At 40.1% G+C, this 25,142-nt stretch overlaps 1 protein-coding gene and 1 long non-coding RNA gene across 8 annotated transcripts in view; one reads left to right on the top strand and one right to left on the bottom strand.

The window, feature by feature from the left end:
• The window catches only part of LOC308190376, a 17,350-nt gene extending 11,260 nt beyond the window's left edge, over nucleotides 1–6,090 (bottom strand). Inside the window, exon 1 of the long non-coding RNA XR_013947138.1 lies at nucleotides 5,958–6,090. This is a non-coding gene — a long non-coding RNA (uncharacterized lncRNA). The remainder of the gene's footprint in view (nucleotides 1–5,957) is intronic.
• The window catches only part of LOC308190365 (Y+L amino acid transporter 2-like), a 22,629-nt gene continuing 3,446 nt past the window's right edge, over nucleotides 5,960–25,142 (top strand). Inside the window, exons 1-9 of one of the 7 annotated variants that reach the window (XM_080581671.1) lie at nucleotides 5,960–6,292; nucleotides 13,224–13,741; nucleotides 16,736–16,861; nucleotides 19,343–19,487; nucleotides 20,438–20,561; nucleotides 21,375–21,478; nucleotides 21,826–21,922; nucleotides 23,265–23,414; nucleotides 24,927–25,110. In XM_080581671.1, coding sequence (XP_080437797.1) covers nucleotides 13,240–13,741; nucleotides 16,736–16,861; nucleotides 19,343–19,487; nucleotides 20,438–20,561; nucleotides 21,375–21,478; nucleotides 21,826–21,922; nucleotides 23,265–23,414; nucleotides 24,927–25,110 — 1,432 coding nt within the window. In that variant the 5' untranslated portion in view covers nucleotides 5,960–6,292; nucleotides 13,224–13,239. The other 6 variants (XM_080581670.1, XM_080581675.1, XM_080581674.1 and 3 more) reach the window with 6 other exon arrangements.

Below are 25,142 nucleotides of genomic sequence, written 5' to 3' on the forward strand. Positions count from 1 at the left end.
GTATGTGTTGGTTTTATTATTTATTTATTTAAAACTCATTACTTTGGTGGGTTTAAATCCTGTAAAGTAAAATGATTTCAATTTGCCAGAACACAGCACAGGCAAATGATTTTTACAGGTACTAATAAATAATTTAAAATACTGTCACTACTATAAAATCTGGGAAAATCCAAGCTTCTGGTGCAAGAAAGCTGAAATCTACCCATGCTGCAACAAAAAGGAGCAGATAAATGAGAGGTCCTAAATGATGGCTCTTTGTAAATCGATGGAGGTATGAGATCTGCTCCATTTCAGTATGATTCAAGCCTCAGTGTTTACAGCATTATTGTTGCCATTAGCTTACAGTTTTTTTCAATATTTATCTTAACTTTGTGAAATTAATCACAAGAGTATGATGTATACATTATTGGATGGAAATGAAGTTTTGCAATTTTTTAAGTAAGTTTTTGGCATAAGCTGTGAGTTTACATTTTATCATGCTTCCTTCTAAGACTGTAAAATTCTAGCTAGATAGCTGAGAACAGGTTAATAGTGCAGTGAATGGGTGTGCTTTTTTGTAGAGCTGACCTGATGATGTCTAGCAAGAACAGGCTCTGAGGAATGCTACCAGCCTTGCCAGTTGGAGTTCGGTGCCAGACCTGCTCGTTTCATTGCACATCACACTCTCAGCCATATTTTCTCATTATTACTAGTGCCCAAAGAAAGATTTGCATCGCGGAAGGTAGCAAAATCCTGCTGGTTAGAAAAATCTAAAATCTGATGTGTATTAAGAGCTTTCCTGAATTGCAGCTTTAGTAACTAGAAAAACAGAAGCTTTTTTGTCAGTACCTTTTTACAAGCTGGTACATTGTGCTTGTAGTAGGGTCTGCATGAGTTGCAAAGTTTGTTATTTTAAATTGTGTAAGAAGATAAAAGCAGTCCTGTTATGCCAAAAATAAGCCAGAGTGCTCATTATCCTGCCATGTATCATCTGATGTCTCACACATCTACACAGCTGGAGGGGTCAGGGTCTGTACCTCCTTCCCATTTCGCCCAAAAAAAAAGTGTGAATGCCTCCTGCAAATGATTGCAACCTCTGGCTTGGATCAATGTCACAATGTTTTGCCCCTGCAAAACTTGAGCATATGAGAGATGCTGTGCTTCATAGCTGTCCGTGCTGTGCACAATACATGATAATGTCAGCAGGACTTATTTAAAAATAAATAATAATTAAAAAAAAAAAAAAAAGCAACTGTCTGTGTGCAAGCTGGCAGGCACTGTTCCAGATTTGTGATTTGTGCTCTGGCTTCTTCTTGGTACTACTGCCGTACCTATGTACTTACTCGCCTCTGACATGCTCTGCAGCTTTCCTGTATGCCTGCTGCAGCTTTTCTGTCAGCACTTGTTGAGCTGCTGATTCCCAGGTATTCTGTGTATGGATGGAGCCCTGGAGAATAGATGGGACAGATCCTAAAGCCATTCCAGGTACTGCCAACCGACTGTGTTAGTTGCCCTCCCTCCAATCTCTTCATAATGCGAAGGAAATGTTAGACATGGAAGATGAGGACCCACTGGTAGGACACACAGCTGAGTGAAGAATGTCCTGCTGCTTTCTGAGGTCTCCTCCTGCTTCTGCCCATTGCCTGTCAGTAGGGAGTAGGGTTGGAGTCAGTTAATAACGATAGGTCTGGCCTACAGCATCAGATTCAGGAACGGGGCTGTCATGCTCCTGTAATCACTGTGGGCTGACCCCTTAATGTGCCATCACCTGGAGGTGGCACAGCTGCAGAAAAAGTATTTTTCTACCCCCAATCCTAAATATATGTGCATCTATAAATTCGTGAGTGTTGTTCTGGCCAAAGCTCAACACTCCAAAGAAGTCCTGAGGCCACTTATTGAGCTGTTTTCTATCTCCCTCCTCTTTCCTTGGACCATGAGCCCTCCTCCCTGAGGAAGTAGGATCCATCAACCTGCCTTCTCCAACACATTAGGCATGTGCAGATTTCATCAAGAGTGAGGTAGAGGAGGGAGCAGCCGCACTGTGGACTAGAGGGATACAGAAGGAGGGTAAGGAGAAAGCTTTGGGGTAGGCATGGGGAAAGGGAGGTGAAGTCTGTGTGCCTGAGCCATGGAGGGTGTTTGAAGGGTGTATGCAAGTGATGATTAGACATGAAAGTTAATTAGTCAACGTTTGCCTCTGATGATTCTGTTGTTTCATTCCCGTAGTATGAAAGAGGAACAGTTTCTGTGCAGCTGGAACACAGCACTGATTTTGACTGCGGCAGCACGTACAGGGCTGGCCCAAGAGCCAGGCACAGTCATGCAGTTCATGCACAGCTTCATCAGGAAGTCCAAGTCTGGTGTGTTCGCTACAGTCGTGCTCAGTGGGACCCTGGTCTGTGTGTAAAATGGTTGCAAGCACTCAGGAAGATACTGCTTGAAAAGCTAGCTGATTTCTTTATTTACACGCATACACTCTGCCATTACAGGACAGTATTCTGTGCACTCCTTACCTCTTCACTAGTAATTCCTAAGAGATTTTTCAGCTTTCTCACTCCCAAGGAGGAATGCTGCTGCTGTTTCAGAACACTACTCTTGCTGACAATCAGAGCTTTCCTCTGAGTTGTAATAGCTCTTGGACAGCCTTTTTATATGTACATTGGAAAAGAAGGGAACAAAAGACAAATTATTTTTGTACTTCTTACCATTATATTTCATATACTATATGAGCACCTAGCCCTTTAGTATTGTAACTGCTTCAACTATCTGCAATCATCTTCAATTTTCACTTTAATGAATACCTTGTGTTATTAGAATCACAGAATATCCTGAGATGGAAGGGACCAACAAGCATCATCAAGTCCAACTCCTGGCTCCACGCAGGACCACCCAAAAATCAGACTTTGTGTCTGAGAGCATTGTCCAAGTGCTTCTTGAACTTGAGCAAGCTCCAGGCCATGACCACTTCCCTGGGGAGCCTATTCCAGTGCCCAACCACCTTCTCAATGAAGAATCTTTTCCTAACATCCTCTCTGGTTATTTTTCACCATCTTTACTATACTTGTCTTCATTCACAGCACCCAGAATCCATCTGGTATTCATGATGTGCTTAAAAAAAAATACAAACTTCATAAATAGTCTGTGCTTCTGCCAATATAAACTGTTGCATCCATATAATGAGGAGCAAGCCCAACCAGAGCTCAGTCCTGCAGCTCTTGCTGCATCATTAACACACTGGAAGGCCTTTCACACGGTTCCATGCAACATTATAATCTCTAAATTGGAAAGACTTGGATCTGAAGCGTGGGCTGGCAGGTGGATAAGGAATTCGCTCAATGACTGCACCCAGAGAGTGCTGGTCAATGGCTATATGTCCAAGTGGAGACCAGTGATGAGCGGTGTCCCTCAAGGGTCTGGCTTGGGACCAATGCTTTTCAGTATCTTCATCAATGGGATTGAGTGTACCCTCAGCAAGTTTGCAGATGGCACCAAGCTGAGTGGTGCAGTTGATACCAAAGAAGTACAAGATGCCATTCAGAGGGACCTGAACAGGCTGGAGAAGTGGGCCCATGTGAACCTAATGAGGTTCAACAAGGACAAGTGCAAGGTGCTGCACCTGAGCCGGGGCAATCCTGGACATGAGTACAGACTGGGAGAAGAACTCATTGAGAGCAGCCTTGCAGAGAAGGACTTGGGGATTCTGGTGGACAAAAGGCTCAACGTAAGCCGGCAGTGTGCACTTGAAGCCCAGAAGGCCGGCTGTGTCCTGGGCTGCATCAACAGAGCAGGTGGAGGGAGGTGATTGTCCACCTCTGCCATGCCCTCGTGAGGCCCCACTTGGAATGCTGCATCCAGGTCTGGGGACCCCAGCACAAGAAGGGTCTGTTAGAATGGCTCTAGAGGAGGGCCATAAAGATGATCAAGGGGCAGGAGCACCTCTCGTACAAAGAAAAGGTGAGAGAGCTAGGGATGTTCAGCCTCGAGAAGAGAGGGCTCTGGGGAGGCCTCATTGCGACCTTTCCATACTTTAAGGGGTCTTATAAAAAAGATGAGAGGACTCAGGTAGGTAATGATAGGACAAGGGGAATGGTCTTAAACTAAAAAAGTGGAGATTTAGACTAGACAATAGAAGGAAATTCTTTACAGTGAGGGTGGTGAGGCACTGGCACAGGTTGCCCAGAAAGGTTGTGGATGCCCCATCCCTGGAGGTGTTCAAGGCCAGGCCAGGTGTGGCCTTGGCCAGCCTGATCTAGTGGATGGCATCCCTGCCTATGGCAGGGGGGTGGGAGTTGGATGATCTTTAAGGTCCCTTCCAACCCAAGCCATTCTATGATTCTGTGATGTGATTCTGACCAGCCACAGAGTTTGCTGATCCTCGTGTTCCTTGCTGATCCTCATGTTCTGCTCCCACACCTTGAGTTAATGCAGTTGGCAGAGCTCTGTACGCTATGCTCTGTCCTGTATGAACTTTATATAAAGATCTGTTTACCAAGTCAACACAAATATTGTCCCGATGTTGCTTTGTTAATGGCAGCGGACATCATCTTTTCAGTTTGGGTTAACTGTAAGTGCATCTGTCGTAGACAAGGACTGTGGGGATCTATGCTGACTGAAACACCAAGATGCTTGGTGGGAATAGGAGGAAGGGGACAGAGGTAGGAAATAGGAGGAAGAAGAGGAGTTGGCAGTGGCTTGGCTATGCTGTTAGCTGCATCAGGGCAGTGGTATGAATGAAGAGGGCTCTAGAAATAGCTGGAGTGCTCTTGCTTGCAGTGCAGAGTATAAAAAGCCTTCCTGAGCAGAAATAGAAGTGTAAGCAAGAAACCAGAGGATGTCACAGCCTTTTCAGGCAAGTATACTTCCCTTTGCTGCTCCACAAGAAACTGTGTATATGTGTAGCTACAACACAGAGAAGAATTGCTATGTGCAGTAAATTGGAATGAAGGGAATCCTCATTGCTGAAGGACTAGTCATATACTACTTGGCTTTTAAAATGAATAAGAAAAATGTTATGAAGAACTGAATGAGACTTCCTTTATGTTACCTATACTTACTTAAAATGCAAGGTAAGGGTAATCATCCTTAGCAAAGGACCTAGAATTTGTGTTCACAGAGGAAATGTCTGAGAAAGAAATGTTTTTCATGCAGGCTGCATGCTTAGTGATTGCTCAATGTTGATCTGTGTGCAGTTGCTCTAAATTTGTGGGAAATGTCAAATACAACATAACCATTAGGGTCAGGCCAATAATAATACGGGAAGCATTAATGAAGAAAACATTTTGTTTCATGTTCCAACATGCAGCCTCTACCGAACTAAAGCAGTGGACTGAAGCTGGCTCAAGGGGTGGGTATATGAACAATGTAAAGGTGCTCGCCAGCTCTAAGAGGGGGCAAATGCCTGATGACAAAGGTCCTCAGCGTAGCACACAAAAGCCAGTCCAGTGCCCAAACTGAGAAACGTGACAAATTCAAGTTCAAATTTCAGAGTGAAAGTAAGTATGCATTCTTGAAAATAGGATTGCAGACCTGCTTTTTAGGCTATAGTCTGTTAACACTGCCCAGATGAGAGCAAAAAAAATTTAAGATGACTGAGTCTCTGGTTAAAGAATGTGGCACTCGGCCTCTTGGCTCTCCCAGCAGAGAATAACATGCCTGCAAAACAGTTCTGTTGCCAAAATGTGTTTTGATATATTATAATGTACATAACCACAGGCTTGCAGGCAGCTGAAGTTGTGCAATCTTTCCATGCAGACTGAGAGAGCTTTCAGGGATAAATAACTTCTTCACAGATAAAAAATAAAATAACTTGGAGGCTGTTTATTCAAAATACTTACTGTGTACCTGCGTTTAATAGTTTTTAAAAAAAGAAAACAGCCATTTCCACGTAAACATTAACTGCAGACCTCTCTCAGTCTATCTCAGAAAGCATGTTTTTACAAGATGTTACTTTAAAAGGAAGAAATAGGAGGAGCACTGACCTAGGATAGGAAGGTTTGGGTTGTTAGTATTTTTCCTTTGTCACTGTGGGTTACAGAAGGGAACGTGCAGCACGATGCAGCTCTCTTGCTCGTTTTCCAGTCGGATTACCGAGGCTGACTGGAGGGATATCTGTGTTTGAATTCAATTAGTTCACTTTCCTTTCTGGATTAGTAGCCCATTCTGATTAAGTCCTGTTATCTGGTGCTTCAACTCAGTCCAGCGACTGAAGACTCTTGATCTGCCGGATCAGCTCCTTCCAAATGCCCTTTGACACGCGAATACAAATCCATGCCTTACTATTGGTCTTGTTGTTCATGGACAACAAAAATTCCAGGTTAGTGTTCTTGCATTCATTAACTATATGATCTGCCCAGAAGACTTTATTTTCTGAGGTTTTACCTATTTTGGTAGATACTGTGCTGCATATCGTACTGGCTCCTTTTTTTTCCAAAAGGGAGAGCAATATATTGTTTCAGAAGACAAAGGTGAATACATTGGGTAAGCTGTTTCAGTCTTTGCTTATTTTTTATCCTTTTTTAAAGTTTATTTAATTTAAATAAGAACTTTACACCAGATCAGCATGTTTTGTGTATCATGCATCTTGTCAGAAATTATTACAGAAATATTACAGAAAGTCCACAGATACATAATTTTATGGGTAAGAAAAGTAACAAAGTTGATAAATAATTTAATAATGAATAGAATTAAAGAAAACATAACAAAAAGTGCACAGATAAATGTTGTTGGAAATGAAATAATACCTAGGTTTTTCAACTAGCTACCATTACCATTACTCCTCTGAATATCCTTCTATTTTGCCAACTCATCAAACAAGAATAAATGTATTCTTTGTGCACGGTGTTAGAAACAAGTCTCATCGTGCCTTTCTAAATTAACAGGAGGGAATTAGACTGCATTCACTTACTGTTAATGTCTGGGAAACTGTTGTTCTTGTCTTCAGTGGCACGTGGATGAAGGGGTTTTGTTTTTATTTGGGTTGGTGGGTCGGTTTTTCACCTTCCTTGTTGTCTTATTTCTGTCACGACTTTCTAAGGAATAGAGAGCAGCTGATCTGCAAGCTGTCTTCTGCCTGCTAATGACCTCAGTTGAGGTTGTTTGGAGAAACCACGTTCCAGGAGAGTCTGGGATCTCCTTTCTTGAAAGCTGTCATTGATTTTAGTGTTCACGTAATACCATAATAAAAATAGCAGCTCAAGGCTAAACTGAGAGTGTGAGAAGAGGCTATTCATACTAGGAATAACTACGCTGCCCTGGTGAAACAGATGTGTGCTTATGTAGAGCAGCGGTAGGCAGTCCCTATTCAATTACAGTAGCCTCTCTGCTGAACGAAGCAAACATGTAAGCTGTTTCTCTTTTCATCTCTTTCTTAGATTTGGACTAGAGTATCTTCTCTCTCAAATATCCTCCATGCCTTGCTTTGGGGTGGGAATGGAGTACTGGGGGTGGAGCAGGTTCCTCATCTGGGAAAATCAGCCTCTGAGCACGCTAATGTGGCTGGAGCATTTGAAGCATTAATTCATCAAATGTTTTTATAAACATAACATTTAAAAAACAAAAGGAAAGCTGATCACTTCCTACTAAGTGGGATGTTTTCTTCAGAGGAGGTCAAAGTGGATTATTTTTTCTATTGCTTTTTTATTTCATGCTGTTCCTTCATAATGCATAATGTTGTATTTTTTTGCTTCATCTCTCACACTGGAAAACGTTCGACAGTGTTACTTATCATGAATACTCCCTTTAAGATTTGCTGAAGTTCATGCCTAGAAACAGTGTTTTAAAGTTCGATCCACACATTTTTGGTCATGTTGAAAACTTAAGGCTCATCTGATTTCATTCCCAGGTAGCTATTAATACAAAGTTATATGTTGGTTGTTTTTTTCATTTGGTTGGTTGCTTTTTTAATATATTTTGTATTTTTTATGTTATTTTGTTTTGTTTTCTTCATTTTTGATCATTCTACTACACACAAGAAAAAAATAGAGTGTACTTGAAGAAGATACTGAGACTTCTCACGATTTTTTTTAAATGTCTTTCTACACATATATTGGCTTATAATGTAGACATATTTAAAATATTCTAGATTTTGTTTTTAGATCTCTTTAACATCATTCATTATCTAACAAACTAGGAAACCTTTTTTTTTCCAGTTTTATTGCCTGGCTTGAGTTTGCTATGTTTATTGATAGTATAGCAGACTTTCATTATTGAGAAATTACATGGCAGTAGATAATCAAGTAATTAATAGATCATGAAGTTATTTGAAATAACATTAAGTAGTAAATTTGATGCCTGGCATGTTTCCAGCATCATTGATAGGATATGACCTTCTAAATGCCCTCCTTTTGTAAGGGAATCTATTAAGGGGAACTATGTTGGCCTTCAAAAGAGATCCTCTAAGCTATCTGCTAGTATTTCTTGAACTAAAAGCCGGGAATTTCAAAGCAGCCTAATGAATAGAAGCAGCTCAGTCCCTCGGGAAGTCTCTGTGAGCAGTCCTTTAGACGTCACACTTCCATAACCCCTGACCAAGCCTTGCTCAATCATTTGGCAAAGGTTAATTACCTCCTCAAGAAGGAGGCAGTCACTCATTAGGCGGTAGATCCCTGAAGGACGGACGGGGAAGTGTTTGAGAAAATCCTACCCTGCCAAACCAGTCCTGAGCTAATTTATGGAAGAATTGGCTTTAGTTCAGCTTTGGTTCTCAACTATTAGTAAGTTGTCCCTTCTTTCTTCACTTTTACATGACTTCTGGTGGTGACTTGAGGGGAAAAAAAAATGAAAAAAAAACTGTTGAGAATTATCCCTTTATGGTATCATTTTTCTTAACTTTCCAGCTGACAGTCTACAATTTCCTTTCTGCTGCTTTTTGTACAGATAGTTGTTGTGCTCTTTTTTTTTTTTCAGAGAGGTTGTGGAGCTCCCTCCTTGGAGATACTCAAAAGGCTCTTGGACATGGTCCTGAGCAAGCAGCTCTGGGTGGCCTTGCTTGAGCAGGGGTGTTGGACCAGGTGGCCTCCAGAGGCCCCTGCCAACCTTACCCCTTCTGTGATTCTGTACAATACAGCTGGGAGGTAAACATGAGACTGCAAACAATTCAGGGCCATCATGCCTATGTATGCTCAAGGCTTTCTGCTTTTTCTCCAAGAGGAAAATTTTCTTCAATTTGTTGAGGGAGCCCCTAAGAAAGAACATGACCTGCATGCAGACAGGATTTTGGAGTTCTGTGGTAGAGATCACTTGCCAGCGCAAGGCACAGGCAAGTGTTTGCAGCTGTTTCACTTGCCTGCTGAAGCCTCTGAGGCACATCAGCATGTTCATACCTGTCTGAGCCTCTGATTTCCACAGTCCATGGGGGCCCATAGAGCAGGGACTTCCCTTCGTGCCATGAAGCTTTTATGTCCTGCATTTCAGACTTCAAACACAGGAGTGACTGAAATACCTGTACATATATTTTCGATGTCATAAAGTTTTCTTATTGCAATAAAGTTAGTTTTTGCACTTTCAGACATGTTAAAGAGAAATGTCAGAATAGAAAGAACCTCCCTTTTTTAATTACTGCATAAATTAAATCTCAGGATGGCACTCTTAGGAAGCCATTCTGATTTCCTGTCTGCTAAAAGATTTACTGTAAGGACTTGTTGCCTGTTATAATGAAGGTTTTTGCAACTGAATATGGACACCCCATGTAAGAAGTCAACTTGTTACAGCTGTGATGGGTGTTCCCATCGTGAAAGCCCTCCCAGGCATTAGCTAGTACTGGCTTTATCTTGGATTATGTGGCTTGAAATATCACCTACAGGGATGCCTAAGTGACAGTGAACAGAATCATGTTTGACCCGTGAGTCTTAATGTAAGCTTTTCTGCTCAGCAGTTCAAGGCAGAAGCAGTAATGATGGTCCCAAGAGGGGGAGACAACAGGATGAAGAGTACATGACACATGAAGGTGAAGTGACATTAATGATAGTATGGCAGGGCAGAAGACAAGACTGTGGGTCAGGGTTGGTAGGAATAAAATAACAGAAGCTATAAATACGGGAAAGGATTAGACCATGGCAATAGACCATGGCACCCCTTCAAATGTTTTTGCCATTCTCTGGATTGTAACAGCAGTAAATTCTTTGCACTTGTGACAGAAGCGTCATAATTCTTTTGCTATGATACAGGAAGATTTGTACAGGAAACCAGTTCCTAATTTTCTTAATATCTTGAAGACTTTGCTGGGAACTAGTATGAGTCCTAAGTAAAGCCTTGTTTATTTAAGGAAGACATAGTCCTAAAGAAGGAAAATAAGAAGGAAAAACTTCAATATCATGACCCCACTGAATGAGACCAGTGCACTGTCAAAGCTAGCGGGAATACTGCGACTTGGAGTAGGGAGGGAGCAAGGCTCCCCAAAAGGCTTTGTCCTTAAGGAGCTACTTTCTTGCAGATTTTCAGCTGACATAAATTGGGGAACTCAAGCACAGTAAAGTCACACCTCTTTGTGATGGAAACTGAATCTCTTATCCTTTGATTCTCAGGCTGTTCCTATTTGTGAACTTAGTGTCTGGTTAAAAGTTTTGCTAATGCGGCATTTCTCAAAGTACAGAAGTTTGAACTGTTTCTTGTTCTAATTTTTTTCTTTCAAAATGTTTTTATCCAAGGTCACTTATTTATGAAAGAAATTTTTCCCTGCGCAGCTCTGGTTACACATTTTTAGAGATCTGAAATAATCTTTTGCTAGCACAAGAGAAGAAAAATATGCAGAACATTGTTACTGAAAAAAATAATTTAATCTTTAACTAAGCATCAAAGTTCAGGTTTGATATCGTGCACGCAAGTTACCTGTACTACTGACAACCTATCAATTGCATTGTGTGTCTTACTTTACAGGCAAACAACTTTATCTCAATTATCAATGAGACTTCATTTCAGGAAAACAGATAGCCTCTGGTTTGATCTCTCTACTTGCATAGCTCCACGCTCAGATCATCTCAGGAACAGCTGCATTTCAAATTCTGACCCCTTTGAGCTGTGCCCACAGTTGTGCATTTTGGCTTAGACCCAGAGCTGTGAATGACCCAGGAAAAAAATGTACACATAAAGCCCAGATCAGGCAGAAAAAGCACAAGGTGATTTTATACCAAGTCTGCTGCCAAATAGTGGATTTTGAGAGTTAAACCAAACTCTGCCTGAAGCTCCAGTGTGTTGCTGTCCTGATGGGCTGTCCAGACAGCTGCAGTCACAGGACAGGGCTCCTGCCAACATCTTGTGTAGCCATGGAGAACAGAAACAGAGACAGGAGCTTCTGGAAATACTACCTCTCCTCTCCCTCTCCTCTCCTACTTCTTCCCTCTTTTTTTTCCCACCATCAGAAAACTTGTGTCAGTGGTAAGAAACTGGGTATGCTCATTCGGAATTTTAAGGGAGACATGACTGGTATATTTGATGCCTGAAATTTCTCCCCCAGACCAAGGTGATGTTTTTTATTCTTCAAGGGACAAAGTGAAAAGTAAAAGGAGTCACCTGTGTGTGAAGAAAAGGTCAGCACAGGGTGGAAGACTCAGCTGTCACGCTTGAACACCTATGGCAAAAATTAATATTTAATTTTACTTCATTGTTCCCCCAGTGCTTCTGCGGTTAGAGAAATACATTTGGGATGAGGAAAGCATTTAATCTTTAAAGGGAGTTTGACATCTTTTAATCTTTAATCCTCATCAGGCCTCATTAGTTATTTGATCAACTAGGAGACTGAGTTCATAGAATCACAGAATGAATATATCTTTGAGGTCCCTTCCAACCCAAGCCAAATATATATTGGATATATATTCAGATATATTTTCAAATTTGGTGATAGCCAAGGGCAGGGATGTCACCCACTAGATCAGGTTGTCCAGGGCCTCATCCTACCTGGTCTTGAACACCTCCAGGGATGGGGCAAAGGAGTTGCACCCAAACAAAAGCTATAAAGGAATGCATCATTATAAATTATTCAGGGCAGCTAAAACAGACATACATTACAAAGGAAAGCAAAATTTTCAGGAAATTTAGGATTTTTTTTAATGGATATTGATCCACATTTTAACAACGTATTTGTAATCAAATATTTTCAGCCAGTGTCCTGTGGAAGAGTTTTGTTCTGCACTACACACACAGCTTTGCTTTATCTCATAAGATTTTGAGGAAGTTTTTTTTGGAAGTGCTTTGGAGTGAGGGAGGGGAAAGGAAGGAGAAATTAATTTCTCTTGAGACAGGCACCAAAAAAAGTCATTGTTCTAAGCAAGCATTAGTATGAGTAAACCTGACCCAAGAATGGGTGTAGTCAGGGGACAATCACTGCCATCCAGGCTGTTACCCTTCCCTTCCCCATCCCATCCCTCACCACTGCAGCCCCCGAGGGGTGTGATGTGTGCACAAGGCTGATTTATCTCTGCAGCTACACAGTTGGGTAGTTTTCCGCAGCTCCTGCTGTATTTGGATCTTGCGCTGTGAGCAGTGGTGCTGGAAGCTCTCACAAACATGTTATATTGGGCTCCCTTGTATGAAAGTGTTCCAGGAACAGGGTGTTCAAAATTCAATCCCTCTGCATGCTTTCGCCCAGAAGTCAAGTGAGGTTAATAACTAAACAAGATGCATTATTCACTGCAGCTGTAATCTCATCTCTTGGAACAAACAGCTCAAGCTCTTTTCCTCATCCTCACATTAACGTTAACCACCAGAAGCTGGAGCTTTTGAGTATCTTTTTTTTTTTCTTTTTCCTGTGTTCTTCAGTAGATTATTTTCAGATGTATATCATTTGATTTATATATATACATATATTTGAATAATGAAACAAAGTTCTTCCTGGGCTATCAGCATAATTTACGGAGAGGTATACCTGTGTGGGACACTTCAGTTCTATTAGAGCATGTTTCCAGAGGAAGAGTGTCTCTTTCTTCCCTAAGATTACTTCAGTAGCATCATGTAGACTTACAAGTCAATACAAATGACAAAGGTGAACTCAGAGTTCAATTTCAGGAATGTGAAATGAAGAAAGGAAAGTTACAGGGTCTGTGACCAAGGACAGTGACCTCTCACTCATCCATTAGAAAGGTACGCAAGGGTGAAAGGTAAGAAGATCCACTAGTATGTGATTCCTGGACTACAAGATGAAAGCAGGCAAAACAATTGTTCTTTGTACCATTTGTGCATTGTACAGCAATTATCTTACTCATGTCTCTGATGCCACATACTTCACAAAAGATGTCCTCTCCTCTTGTTTTCAGGTAATGGTAGTTGAAGATGCCGGCGCCCTGGCGAATATGCTGCAATAAAAAATCCAAATCCAAGACTGGAAAAGCTGAAATGGACGATATGGCAGACGCAAGTGATAAAATGCAGATGAAAAAAGAAATTACATTACTAAATGGAGTTTCTTTAATTGTCGGGAACATGATTGGCTCTGGGATATTTGTATCTCCCAGAGGGGTTTTAATGTACAGTGCTTCCTACGGACTCTCTCTAATCATCTGGGCTCTTGGTGGAATGTTTTCACTGTTTGGAGCTTTGTGTTATGCTGAATTGGGAACATCCATTGTTAAATCTGGAGCCAGCTATGCCTACATCCTGGAAGCATTTGGTGCCTTTGTGGCTTTCATCAGACTGTGGTCTTCTTTGCTAATTATCGAACCAACAACTCAGGCAGTGATAGCAATCACATTTGCTAACTATATTGTTCAACCAATTTTTCCTCATTGCGAGCCACCGTATGATGCAGTCAGGTTGATTGCAGCTGCTTGTATTTGTAAGTAAAGTTATGATTGCTAGAAAATAAGGATTATAATTGTAGGTGCACAGAGATATTTTTCAGAATTTCTATGCCTTTATCTTTCATGAAAATAATTATTGCCTCCGTAGAACATATTCTGAGGAACTCATATGCTTTTTGTTTTGTATTTTATTTGAGGCTGAGATTATTAGAGGGAAGAGGAGAATTCCAACAAGTTGAGGAAAATTGTAGCTGCTGATTAAACATATCTCTGTGAATCATGGGTCTAATTTGCAGCCCACACATGGTCTATGTCCTCTCTCCCCTATTTCTTGCAAATCATTTAAGATGAGTAAAAAACTTAAAACCCATATGAAATTAAAAAATATTCTGCCTAATATGAGCTTTGTCTCAGGAAATATTGAGTAGCAACCACATACTCCTCAGAGTTGATTTCGTTAAACACAGGGATAAGCGTTACAAGTCTGTCCTCCAGTAGCTGGACCGTACTCAAATTCTTTGCCATAAGATTTGTATTTGTCAAGATAGGTCATCCTTCCCTTCCCTTCCCCTCCCCTCTCCTTCCCTTCCTTTTCCCCTCCCCAATATGCTATAGCGTGATCTTTTTTAAAATGGTTTAAATTGTATAACAACAAAAACTTTAATTTTAACTTAATAATTTTAACTTAAGTTAGTATAATGTATACTGACAGTTCTGCAAAGGTGTTCTCTCTGTAGCCCTGACTCTCACCAGCATGGTACAGAAGAAGTTCGCTTCTGAAGAAGGCTCCATGATATAACTTGAGACCATCGTGGCCACTCCACACTCTAAAAGGCAACTAACCCTTTTCCAAAAAAAAAACCCAACAAAACTTTTATCAGCTGAAAGTCTCCACTTGCACAGGAAAGCAGTTATTTATTAGACCAAAAATAATTTCCCCAGTATTCTACATGCCTCTCTTGAAGTCACTTAAGAAAACCAGTCTTCAAATACTGATGTTTCTTTAAGCCTTTTTTTTTTTTTTGGTTATTCTTGCTGTAGTCTTCATGTGAATCATCTGTGGTGTACTCTAGTACCTCTGATTTCCATGAGCTCATGTACCAGGTGTGGCTGGCAGCTGCTGCTTTCTCATACAGAAAATTAGCTGCCTCACCACTGACCAGGCCTACAACCAGCATTTTGGGTAGCAGCCCAGAGTGCTCAGAAAATTACAGTTTATTATATTGACTGTGATATGCAGTGTCATATAGCAAGCTTATTACTAGCTTGAACAATTTTGACAAGGCTCAGGAGCAGTAGAGTTAGTTGGCACCTCACCAACACAGAGAACATTTACATCTATACATTGTATGATTTACTGGGAATCTTATGGCAAGATCCTGATGCCTTGAACTTAATGACACAGAAGCACATAATACATGTTGTGTTACATACATATGCAGTAAATGTATCCCTTGCAGTGTTTCAAATAGCACTTTATAACATCACAAATAATGCATAAATGTTCAGTTTTAAAAACTTCAGTCAACACATATTCTATCCTTTTTAAGAAATACTTGCTCCAGTTCTAGCACTTACTGGTATATATTACTTTATTTTTAAATGAGACGTATGTTATTAAGTTATTGAAAACAGATTTTTGTTTAATTAGAGCATAAAACATATTTCAATGTCTATGCCACATTTACTAGAGCAAGATTTACAGCAGTCCTTTATTTACAGACAAGTTTAACTTATATTCAAACCTGACACTGAGCAGGAACAATTATTATGTAACCTCTTGGGGTTTTTAACACCAGAATAAAAATAAAAGTTGTCCCTATTGCACAACGTTGATATGTTAATAGGGAATAGTGAGGGCACATCAGGTCCCGATGCCATAAATAGTTAGGTGCATCATTACTTTGACAGCTGGCTGGACACCCAGTCAAATATGCAGAGTTGCTCATGACAATGAAGACTAAAGTCCTGTGAGCATCTGCAGTTGGATGCTAATTTCCTTACTATAAAGAAAGGCTTCTAAGTGGTTTTCATTTTAAGCATTTACATTTTTTTCAAATCTGAAGTGCAGATGATAGGCAGGTCAAAGAAACAGAAGTAAAGACCAAGAAGTGTGCTGGAGAAGAAATAGCCCATTCTGATCTGTGCTTGAAAGGAACCTGAACTGCCCGTGCTACATTTTTTTTTTTTTCTCCTCCAGCAGCTGGGCTTCATACCTGAAACCAAATGCACACCTGTCTCTGTTCTGAGTTACAGAGTGGACAGGGATATGAGCTGCCTGTGATGCTGAGTGGGTGCTAGAAGGTCAGGGGGGCACACCAGCAGGCGGGCAGCACTACGGTACACCGTGCTCCTCACAGTGTTTTATCTGCTCCTTGGGTCTAACTTGTGCAGCAAAGCTGGATGCAAAGAATACGGCAGGAGGAGGAAAGGAGAACAAGTTGACGCCACCCAATCTCTGCAACCAAACTTCTCAATTATTTCCATTAGATACTGTCAAAATTAATGCTTGAGAGAACTCTCTAAGTAGTTCTGTAACCTTCAGGCCTGGGCTCAAAGCATGAGTGGCTCAGCTCCTAATCCATGGGCACAGTGAGAGCACACTGACACAGCTCAGCTCAGTGTCCTGAAAAGAGCATCCAAACTCCTTGGTGCAGAAGTTGTCCTTACTCTGTATGCAACCAGAGCTTGAATCAGCAAAGAGAACTTCAGTGCAAAAAAATGGATATAAAGAAATCACATCTACATGTGAGCAACTCCGTTGACTTTAAGAAAATTTAAAGGTTTAAAGATTATTTAAAAGGAACAGGACTTATCCTAAAATTCAAAATCAGGTGTTTTCTTCCTACCTATTGTCATGGAGTAAGCATCACAGGTATTTCATTCATCTTCATAAATCTAGGTGGTCCTGAAATATTGACATTGATTCTGTTGTATTTCTTGAAAGAAGGGTGCTCTCTGGAAGGAAGCATTTGAAGTAGTGATGCCAAACACTGCGCTTGTCTCATGCATATTACGTTTCTCTACAGGTTCCTTAACATTTATTAATTGTGTGAATGTGAAGTGGGGAACCCGTGTACAAGATGTTTTCACATATGCGAAAGTTATGGCTCTTATCTTGGTGATAGCTGTTGGCCTTTACAAAATTGGTAAAGGTAAGAATATTTTTCATTTACTTGAATTCTTAAAAATGAACCATAGATGAATTTCAAAATCCATTCAGGAAGACCAGACTCTATAAGACTTGCATACAAAGTATTACTTATTCTGAAAAAGTTGTCTGTCATAGCAAGATTAGAGGAATTTTATGGCTCACTAGGCACTGGAGTTTAATTGTTCTTCTGTCCTTACTGTGGCAAACCAGCGCACACCAAGTCCTGCATTGCAAGGCTGAATAGCAGATTGCAGCTGAATTAACATCAGTTTGGTGTTAACCAGATTAAAGTTAGCCTCGGTGTCTCAGTCTCTTGCTACTTAAAATTAGTAGACTAGTGTTGCTCCTCCTGGAGCGCCGCAGCATGGCAGATACCAGAGGAAGAAGGAACTTGCTCTTTTCTCCAGCTACAGTAACGAGCCCCTGGTCAGTGGTGAGAGGGTGTGCTCGTTCCTAGAAACAGGGGACAAAACTGTAATACTGCGCTCCTGTGAATCACTGTGGTATCATAAGGCATCACAGGATGGATGAGCCATCTTTTATGAGCAGTAACTGGGCTGAACTGTATTTACATAACAGCAAAATGATCGTTTATTCCAGTGCTACTTCTGATCTTTACATATGACAACAGATTTGATTTTATTAGTTTGGGATCTGGTGCAGTGAAGTCTCTTCCAACTCCAGCTCTGTTGCTTAGTTACTAAGGTTTCTTTTTCATTTTCCTTTCCCATGAAATCCCTAAATAGCCATTGTGTCTTTATTCAGTTAAAATAGAGATGGTTTTCTCTCTTTGGTTTGGGAACTGTCTTTTTCTTCTGCAGAAACTAGCTTGTAAAACCTAACAAGAGTGATTGTTTTCCTATATTTTCTGGCCTTCTTCTTTCTTTGGCTCCAATTACTATACTGTAAAGCTACATCAGACTTTAAGGGAAGGGTTTTGGTTGGTTGGTTGATTGGTTTTGTTTGTTTGTTTCTTTAGCCATAGTGGTGCATGTCAGTTGTCATTGATCTGTTCAAGTCTAATGAAAACTGAATAAATGAACGCAGTCCTGAGGTTGGTTCCTTTACGTTGTTACCTGGGGTCAGGAGGGAAAAAGGCGGAGAGGAGGTCATCTTGCAAGGAGTGCAAAATGCTCAGGGCTTGTAATAGTGGTAAAGGTCTCATCTCTACTCTGTCTGAACAGAACCAAGCACTTAAATACAGCAAGGGCTGGGAGGAGAAATGATCTAGACTTCTGGAGGAAGTTGTGATCAGGTCAATGCCCTCTTTTAAACTCAACAGCTGCTTCAGTCTATGATTCTGTGATTCAATTGAAAGAACAATTGTCACATTTTAGCCTTGCCATACTCCTTCTGACGTGCTCAGATATGCCACTTTAAAAGAAGAAAAAAAAAAAGGAAAAAAAAACCAACACTGTGAATGTATCTGATTTTGAGAAGGTTTGACAGTTAGAAAGCTTTTCTTGATCCTATGGGATTTTTCCTTTATTTGTTCCTTCCTACCATTTTCTTCAGCCATGTTGCTGAAGCATGTTTGGATCATGTAGGTTCACCTTCCTCTATTCTTGCAGTCTCCAGAGAAAAAGACTTTATTATGAATGTGAAAGACTGGTATTTACTGTTCTTCAAAGATTGCATTGCTTTTGTGGTATCAGTATATTCCTTAGTTTAACCACATGGTGAAGTTTCTTCATTTTATAGCAAAGACCTTACTTTCTTCCCTAATAGAGGTTTCAGCGTATTTCTGTCTTCCTTAATACCTAAACCCACTTCCATTTACGTTAGATAGTTTGCTTTCCTCTGCAAATTCAGACAGGCCTTTCTTCCTCTTTTCAGGACTGCAGTGAAGATTCATGCAGTTTCATGAACATTTCTTCTATTTTGCAACTTTATGCAGGTTGTTGTCTCATCTGATTGAACTAAACTAGAGGAGAATTTTGAAAGGAAAGATTTTCCCGTGTCTTCTCTTAATTTTAGGGAGCAGCTTTGTGGGAGAGAGCATCCTACTGAGAATGGTGTCCCAAGAAGTTCTCTCTCCATTGCCCACCAATTCATCTGGTGATAATAAAGGCATGGTTAGGAGAGGAGGAAATGTGAGACAGATTCAGGAATTGAAATTGGGTTTCCCAACCATTTCTCCCTGGCTGAGAGGGTGTAATGCCACTTCAGCACATCACCCTCCTTTGGTAGGCTAGGGGTCGGTGCCAGGCAGGGGAAGCTGTGAGTTCTGGTAGAATTTCACAAGTGACATCCAAATAACAAACATGGGAAAACATGTTCTGCTGTCTCCCTGTTAGAGTTGCTGTCTGAATGTCTGTATTCCTCTCCTATCTGTCAAGTTAAAATGCGACTTTTAGGTATAGTAATGAAACCAGGAATGAATGGGTTTTATTTGGGGGGCAGGTGAGACATTTAGCGTAGTGTCCTTCTAGGTCATAACCTTTGACGTGTAATAGGTAATTGGTATCTGCTCTTTGTACAGGAGAAACAGAAAACCTGAGAGCTCCCTTCGAGGGCTCAGCAACAAACCCGGGAATGATTGCACTGGCTCTGTACTCTGCCCTCTTTTCCTACTCGGGGTGGGACACCCTGAATTACGTCACCGAGGAAATGCAGAATCCTGAGAGGTAAATGCATGTTCTGCTTTCAGAGCTCTGGAAAGTGTTCTGCTAAGGCAGGCGATTGCAGGACAAGCTGCTTTCTATTTGTTTCCAACGGAAGTTATTCCAACCATTTTCTCTACAAAAGCTCTAATTTCCAAAAGTACTAGTAAGCGCGAGAACTCTTGTGAATTGTTGTCATCTCTCACCAATTGTATCACACCAATAAATCATTTTCCTACACTTATGTATTTTACACCTTACGCTTTGGGCCAGAATTTTTAAATTAAAGCAGGAGGAGAACAAATCTCTGCTAAAAGCAGAGAAAAGTGTGGGTCTACCCAGCCTTCTAAAACCTCTCACTTCTTCTCAGTCAGACAAAACAATTACTTCGTTTTCCAAGACTGCTTTTGCCACCAATAGAGTAAAACTCTGTTAAGTTTATGACTGCTTTATCATGTGAAATTCAGCTTAACTGTTTATGGGGAAAATGTTTAATTTTGCTAACGACAAAAAGTTAACTGAGAAATGAAAAAAGTCCACAGTAGCACTGGAAATGCCATCTGCTCCTCTCTGTAGGGATGTCCACCCCACTGATACAGTCCACCTTGTTTTGGGACACGCAAAGGCTATGAGTCAGGAAAAAATCCTACGATCAATAAAACACCTAAGCGTGCATCTTAATCTCATTGCTTAAGTGCTCTCTTACACTGCTTTATATAAAAGGCGGTTTATAGTTTACAGCTACAAATGCACAATTTTTCTCCAAAGCTTACGACAGACCCACAAGCAGCCAACTAAGCTGCTTATAGAATTGTTCTACACATGGCTGTACTTTATTTTGTAACCTCATGATTAGAAAAGGTTGGATTGCACAAAAGTGATGGAGGTATACATTTACAAACATTTGAATTTGGGAACCATCTTCTATTTAAATTTAAAGAACATGGAATAATTTTGCTATTTTCCTTTTGCAGGAATTTACCACTTTCTATTGCAATTTCCATGCCTATTGTGACTATTATTTACTTGATGACGAATATAGCGTACTATGTAGTGCTGGACATGTCAGCTCTCCTCACAAGTGATGCAGTGGCTGTCGTAAGTTAAATAAAATGATAAAAACAAAAGTTACTGTATGTAAGTAAGCTCCATACTCTTCCTCTGTGGAAGAATCTCAGGTAGCATACTTATCAGGAAAACAATTGAAATATTTCTATGCTGATGATTTTTGCTTTGTTTTAATTTGTATGTGTGTATGTATAGGAGTCCTGGTATATTAGAAGTTGCACATAAAGTTCATATCCAATAAATCTGCTCTTTTAAAATCCTCTTTTATACTTTGTAAATCCTGCATCTTACAGTACTTCACTATAAAAGATGCTTTCACTAAAGCCAAGCAGAGGAAGAGCTATGGCAAATCTGGGTAATTTAAGAACCAGGATTTGGGCGTGGAGTTTTGTTTGTTTGTTTGTTTGTTTGTTTCATCATTCTAATGTACACTGGGTGATTTTGAGTGCTGTAGGACTGCAGCAATATTTTCAACACAAAAATATGCAGTGAAATGCTTTTTTTAAAAAAACCCTTTTCAATATTTTATACAAAAGTACAATTATAAGTCATGGATTAATGAAAGCAGGATTTGTCAGATTACAATGTAATCAATACATCTTCATCTCATTAACTTGATCTCAGCTTAACTTTTTTTTAAATCCCTTTTTTAATTTATCTGTCATTTTATTTTTATATTGATCATTTTTTCCAATTTCTAATTTTCCTAGTCATTGCCAGTGTTGGAGAAAAGCAATGGCTGTGACACTATATTTGGGCTGGTGTGTTCTCATAAGAGCTTCCCAGGATTGTCCATATGTTTAATGTAATGGGCCTCACTATTGTTTTCTTTTTCCATTGCAGACGTTTGGCAGTGAAACCCTTAGTTATGCTAAGTGGATAATTCCTATAGCTGTGGCCATGTCCTGCTACAGTGGGTTAAACTCTTCAATAATTGCAGCATCTAGGTACGAAATATAAGATGTATTTAAAATAATTGAAAATGAATCATTTGTTATTAATCTGAATTCCTTGCATTGTAAAAGTGACAATTTTTTGCCATGGTGAATCGTTCGTTTATGCTGGAGGGATTGTTATGATCTGGCATGTTATCTCGTGCCAGCACTCGATGATCAGCACCAGCTGATGAACTAAAGGCACCAGAGAAAAAAGCAGCATTTACAATAGAGTAATACAATAATTAATGTTGTCTTTGTCAAAAAGCAATAAGATATTCCTCAGCTAACTGTCTGGGTTTTGTGTGTGTGTGTGTTTTTGTTGTTTGTGGTGGTTTTGGTTTTGTTTTTTTTTTTAGGCTTTTTTACGTTGGAGCCAGAGAAGGACACCTCCCGGACAGTTTGAGCTTAATTCATATAAAGTGTTTCACACCAGTCCCTGCTCTTCTCTTTAATGTAAGTGAAAGCCTGGCCCAGTGCCTGGCGTGGTTTGCTGGGGATGCAGCCCTGGGGATGCAGCCCTGGGAACTGCTCCACCTCCTCCCTGCCCTACACTGCTCCCTGCCTTCTCCTGAGTTGGAGGGGGAGTTCTTCCTCGAATGGTCAGGATTTTTAAAACTCATTGAGGGTAGAGGTGGGGAGGTGTTACTTTGTCTGGTGGATTTTCTTCAGTCGAAAGAGAATTGCCGGATTCACATTTATGTGCGCTCTGTTTGTACAAGTAGTCAGAATTAACAACAGAAGCACTACTTAGAGATTGGCTCTTTGTAACACGTAGACTGGAGTTAAGTCTATATGTGCATCTTCAGAGCGTCCGTGGGAGAAGAAAATGACAGGAAAATCTCTCAGACCCTCTAGTAGGCTGATTTTCTAGGGCTGTAGTTATAACACTTGGCTAAAGCATTTAAATTTAAATACATATGGTTGGATGCCTATATCCGTATTTACGTTTTCCTGCTCTCACAATACAAATAAATCTTGCAACACAAAAGCAAGGGAGTGTGGCCCACAGAATTAGTGCAAATGATTTTAATAAATAATCCATAAACCTAGTAGATTAAAATGGGGGGAGGATATGCACAAGCAGAGAAAGTGGAATCATTCAAGAGTGTTTCATTGTTTTTTATTTGAACGTGTATTTTATTTGGTATCTTCCCTTGCCCTGTGTTACATAAAGTATCATACTGGTCCTGTTTGACACCAGATAATTTATTAATGGTTATTGTCTCTTTATGGATACCCTTCTTGGATAAATTCTATTTGCACTAGTACAATGAGCTGTGTACTCCCTTAGTACACCACCATTCCCCTTTTTCCCAGTGGATTTTTTTTTCTTCTGTGCATCAAAAGAAGACTGTATAATTCTGTTCCTCGTGTTTGTAAAAACAGGCATTAAATTTCTGCTATTTTAGGTTTTATTTTACCCTTTCCATGCAGAGTATATAGCATACCTGCATACCACAGAATTCACTCTAACAGTTTCAATCTGAGTGCATTGTGAGTGCCTCCAAAAGACAAACTAAATTAAAAGCTAGTTTCCAAACTGAAGACAACCAGAAGAGCAAAGTAAGCTGTTGCCTGCAGAAGGCTTCTTAGCAATCCTCTCCAGCACCACACAGCTTGGTGTCATGGGCAAACTTGCTGCAGGTGCACTCAATCCCACTGTCCATGTGGCCGACAAAGATGCTAAACAGCTAAATGTGTTTGAAACGGGTCCTTTTACAACTTTACTACCTCTTTATTTTAGATGACATGTATTTATTTTCCCATTAAAAAGTCTTTCTTTTATTATCTCTAGGGCTTAATGACTTTGCTTTATCTCCTCGTGGAAGATGTTTTCCTCCTCATTAACTACTACTGTTTCAACTACTGGCTCTTCGTGGGTCTGTCTATTGCAGGGCTAATATATCTGCGATATACTCAGCCACATAGGCCACGGCCTATTAAAGTAAGTAAATGAGAGGAAATAAGCTGCAACAGTCAGCTAATGCACATGTTTATGTTACCCATACTACCAGAACCGTAATATTACTTATTATGTTATAGGTTATTTATTTCAGCCATAGAAATCCTGTTAGCATACAAAATAAGAAATAAAGAAGCAAAACTTATCTGAGTTTGCACAAGAACATTTGTTCTGATACTTTGTGAGGTTGAAATGATATTTTCAGTTTCTTTTTTTCTTTTCATTAAAATGTAATCTGACTTTTCAGTATAAATAGACTAAATAAATATTATGGCCCATTCTTGGTCCTTAAGGTTTTGTTCACAGGGAACCTCAATATGTGATGGGGGCTCGAGGGAAGTTCACACTCTGCTCAAACTTACAAATTCAGCAAGAATCCCTCCAAAGCCCATAAACATCTCAAGTTCTGCTCACGCAGAAGTTCAAAAGCTTGAATAATAGGCATTCAGTCCTCCTGCTGTATAGGTCATAGGCAGTGAAATGCTAGCTTAATAACTGCCTGCAGAAGAGCATCTGGCTAACAGTTAGGAGAGGGAGCCAGCACAAAAATAAAACACACATACAGTTTGTTTCTAGTTTAATCCAGGAACCCAGGGAAGCAGGGATGGGCACCCAAAGCTTTCCCCAGGCACACAAAGCTACATGCTGGCTCCCGCTTCACTGCACTCTCCTGGCTTCATGACCTGCATCTCAGCCCTGCAGCGATGCAGCAAAATGATGAAAAATCCAAATGAACATCACATCTTTTCAAGCCTTTCTAAATATTTCTTCCTTGTTACTCTGTCTTCCTAACCTCCTGTGCTGTCTTTACCAGCACTTTTTTCTGTTTAAGTGCAATATCCTGATTATAAAAAACATTCAGCTCCACATTTCAGCTAGTATTCAAATGCCATCTTCTGGACTCTTGAGGAGGCTTATTACTGCAACCAGTGAAAAATATTCTAGTGAAAACAAATTCCATAAAGAAGTTATTGCAATTTCCTTTATTTGTGATATAATTGCTAAGTACCCCAGCAAAATGGTTGTAAATCAGCCATTAGGTTTTGTGGAATCAAAATGGTGACTGAAAGCCCAGCTGAGTTTGTTCTGTTTCAAATTTACAACAAAAAAATTGCAATTGAAGTTAGAGGGAAAATTACCCATTACTTTATTATTAATTTTAAAGTACTGCTTTCAAAGATTAGTCTCTTACTAATGTGGAAGGGAACTGTGCTTGTACAGGTCTGAAAACCCCCAAGTTTTCAGTTACACAGGCATGTACCAAACAAGAGGCTCTCAGCAGCATACACTATCATAATAATACTGACTACTGACTGTAGCCATTCAAAAGATATAGACAGCACATAGTAGTCATGTAGTTACTAATTATATTTTTATTAATGACTTGTCTAATTTTAATCTGCAAAACTTGACATTTTTTCCAATAGAATATTTACTGTTTCTTTTATTAAATGTTGATTTTTTAATAATTATTTTTCTTTTTTGTCTCCACAGCTGAACCTCTTCTTCCCTATCATATACTGTTTATGTTCCCTTTTCCTGGTCATAGTTCCTCTCTACAGCGACACAATCAATTCCCTTATTGGCATTGGTATTGCCCTCTCAGGTATTCCTGCATATTATTTGGGAGTCTACCTGCCATTTGAAAAAAGACCTAGATGTCTGCAGTGGCTTTCCGGTAAGCAATACCATCTTGTCTTAGTCACTGTG

This window comes from Anser brachyrhynchus (genome assembly GCF_964034855.1).
Source record: "Anser brachyrhynchus genome assembly, chromosome: 2".
Lineage (NCBI taxonomy): Eukaryota > Metazoa > Chordata > Aves > Anseriformes > Anatidae > Anser > Anser brachyrhynchus.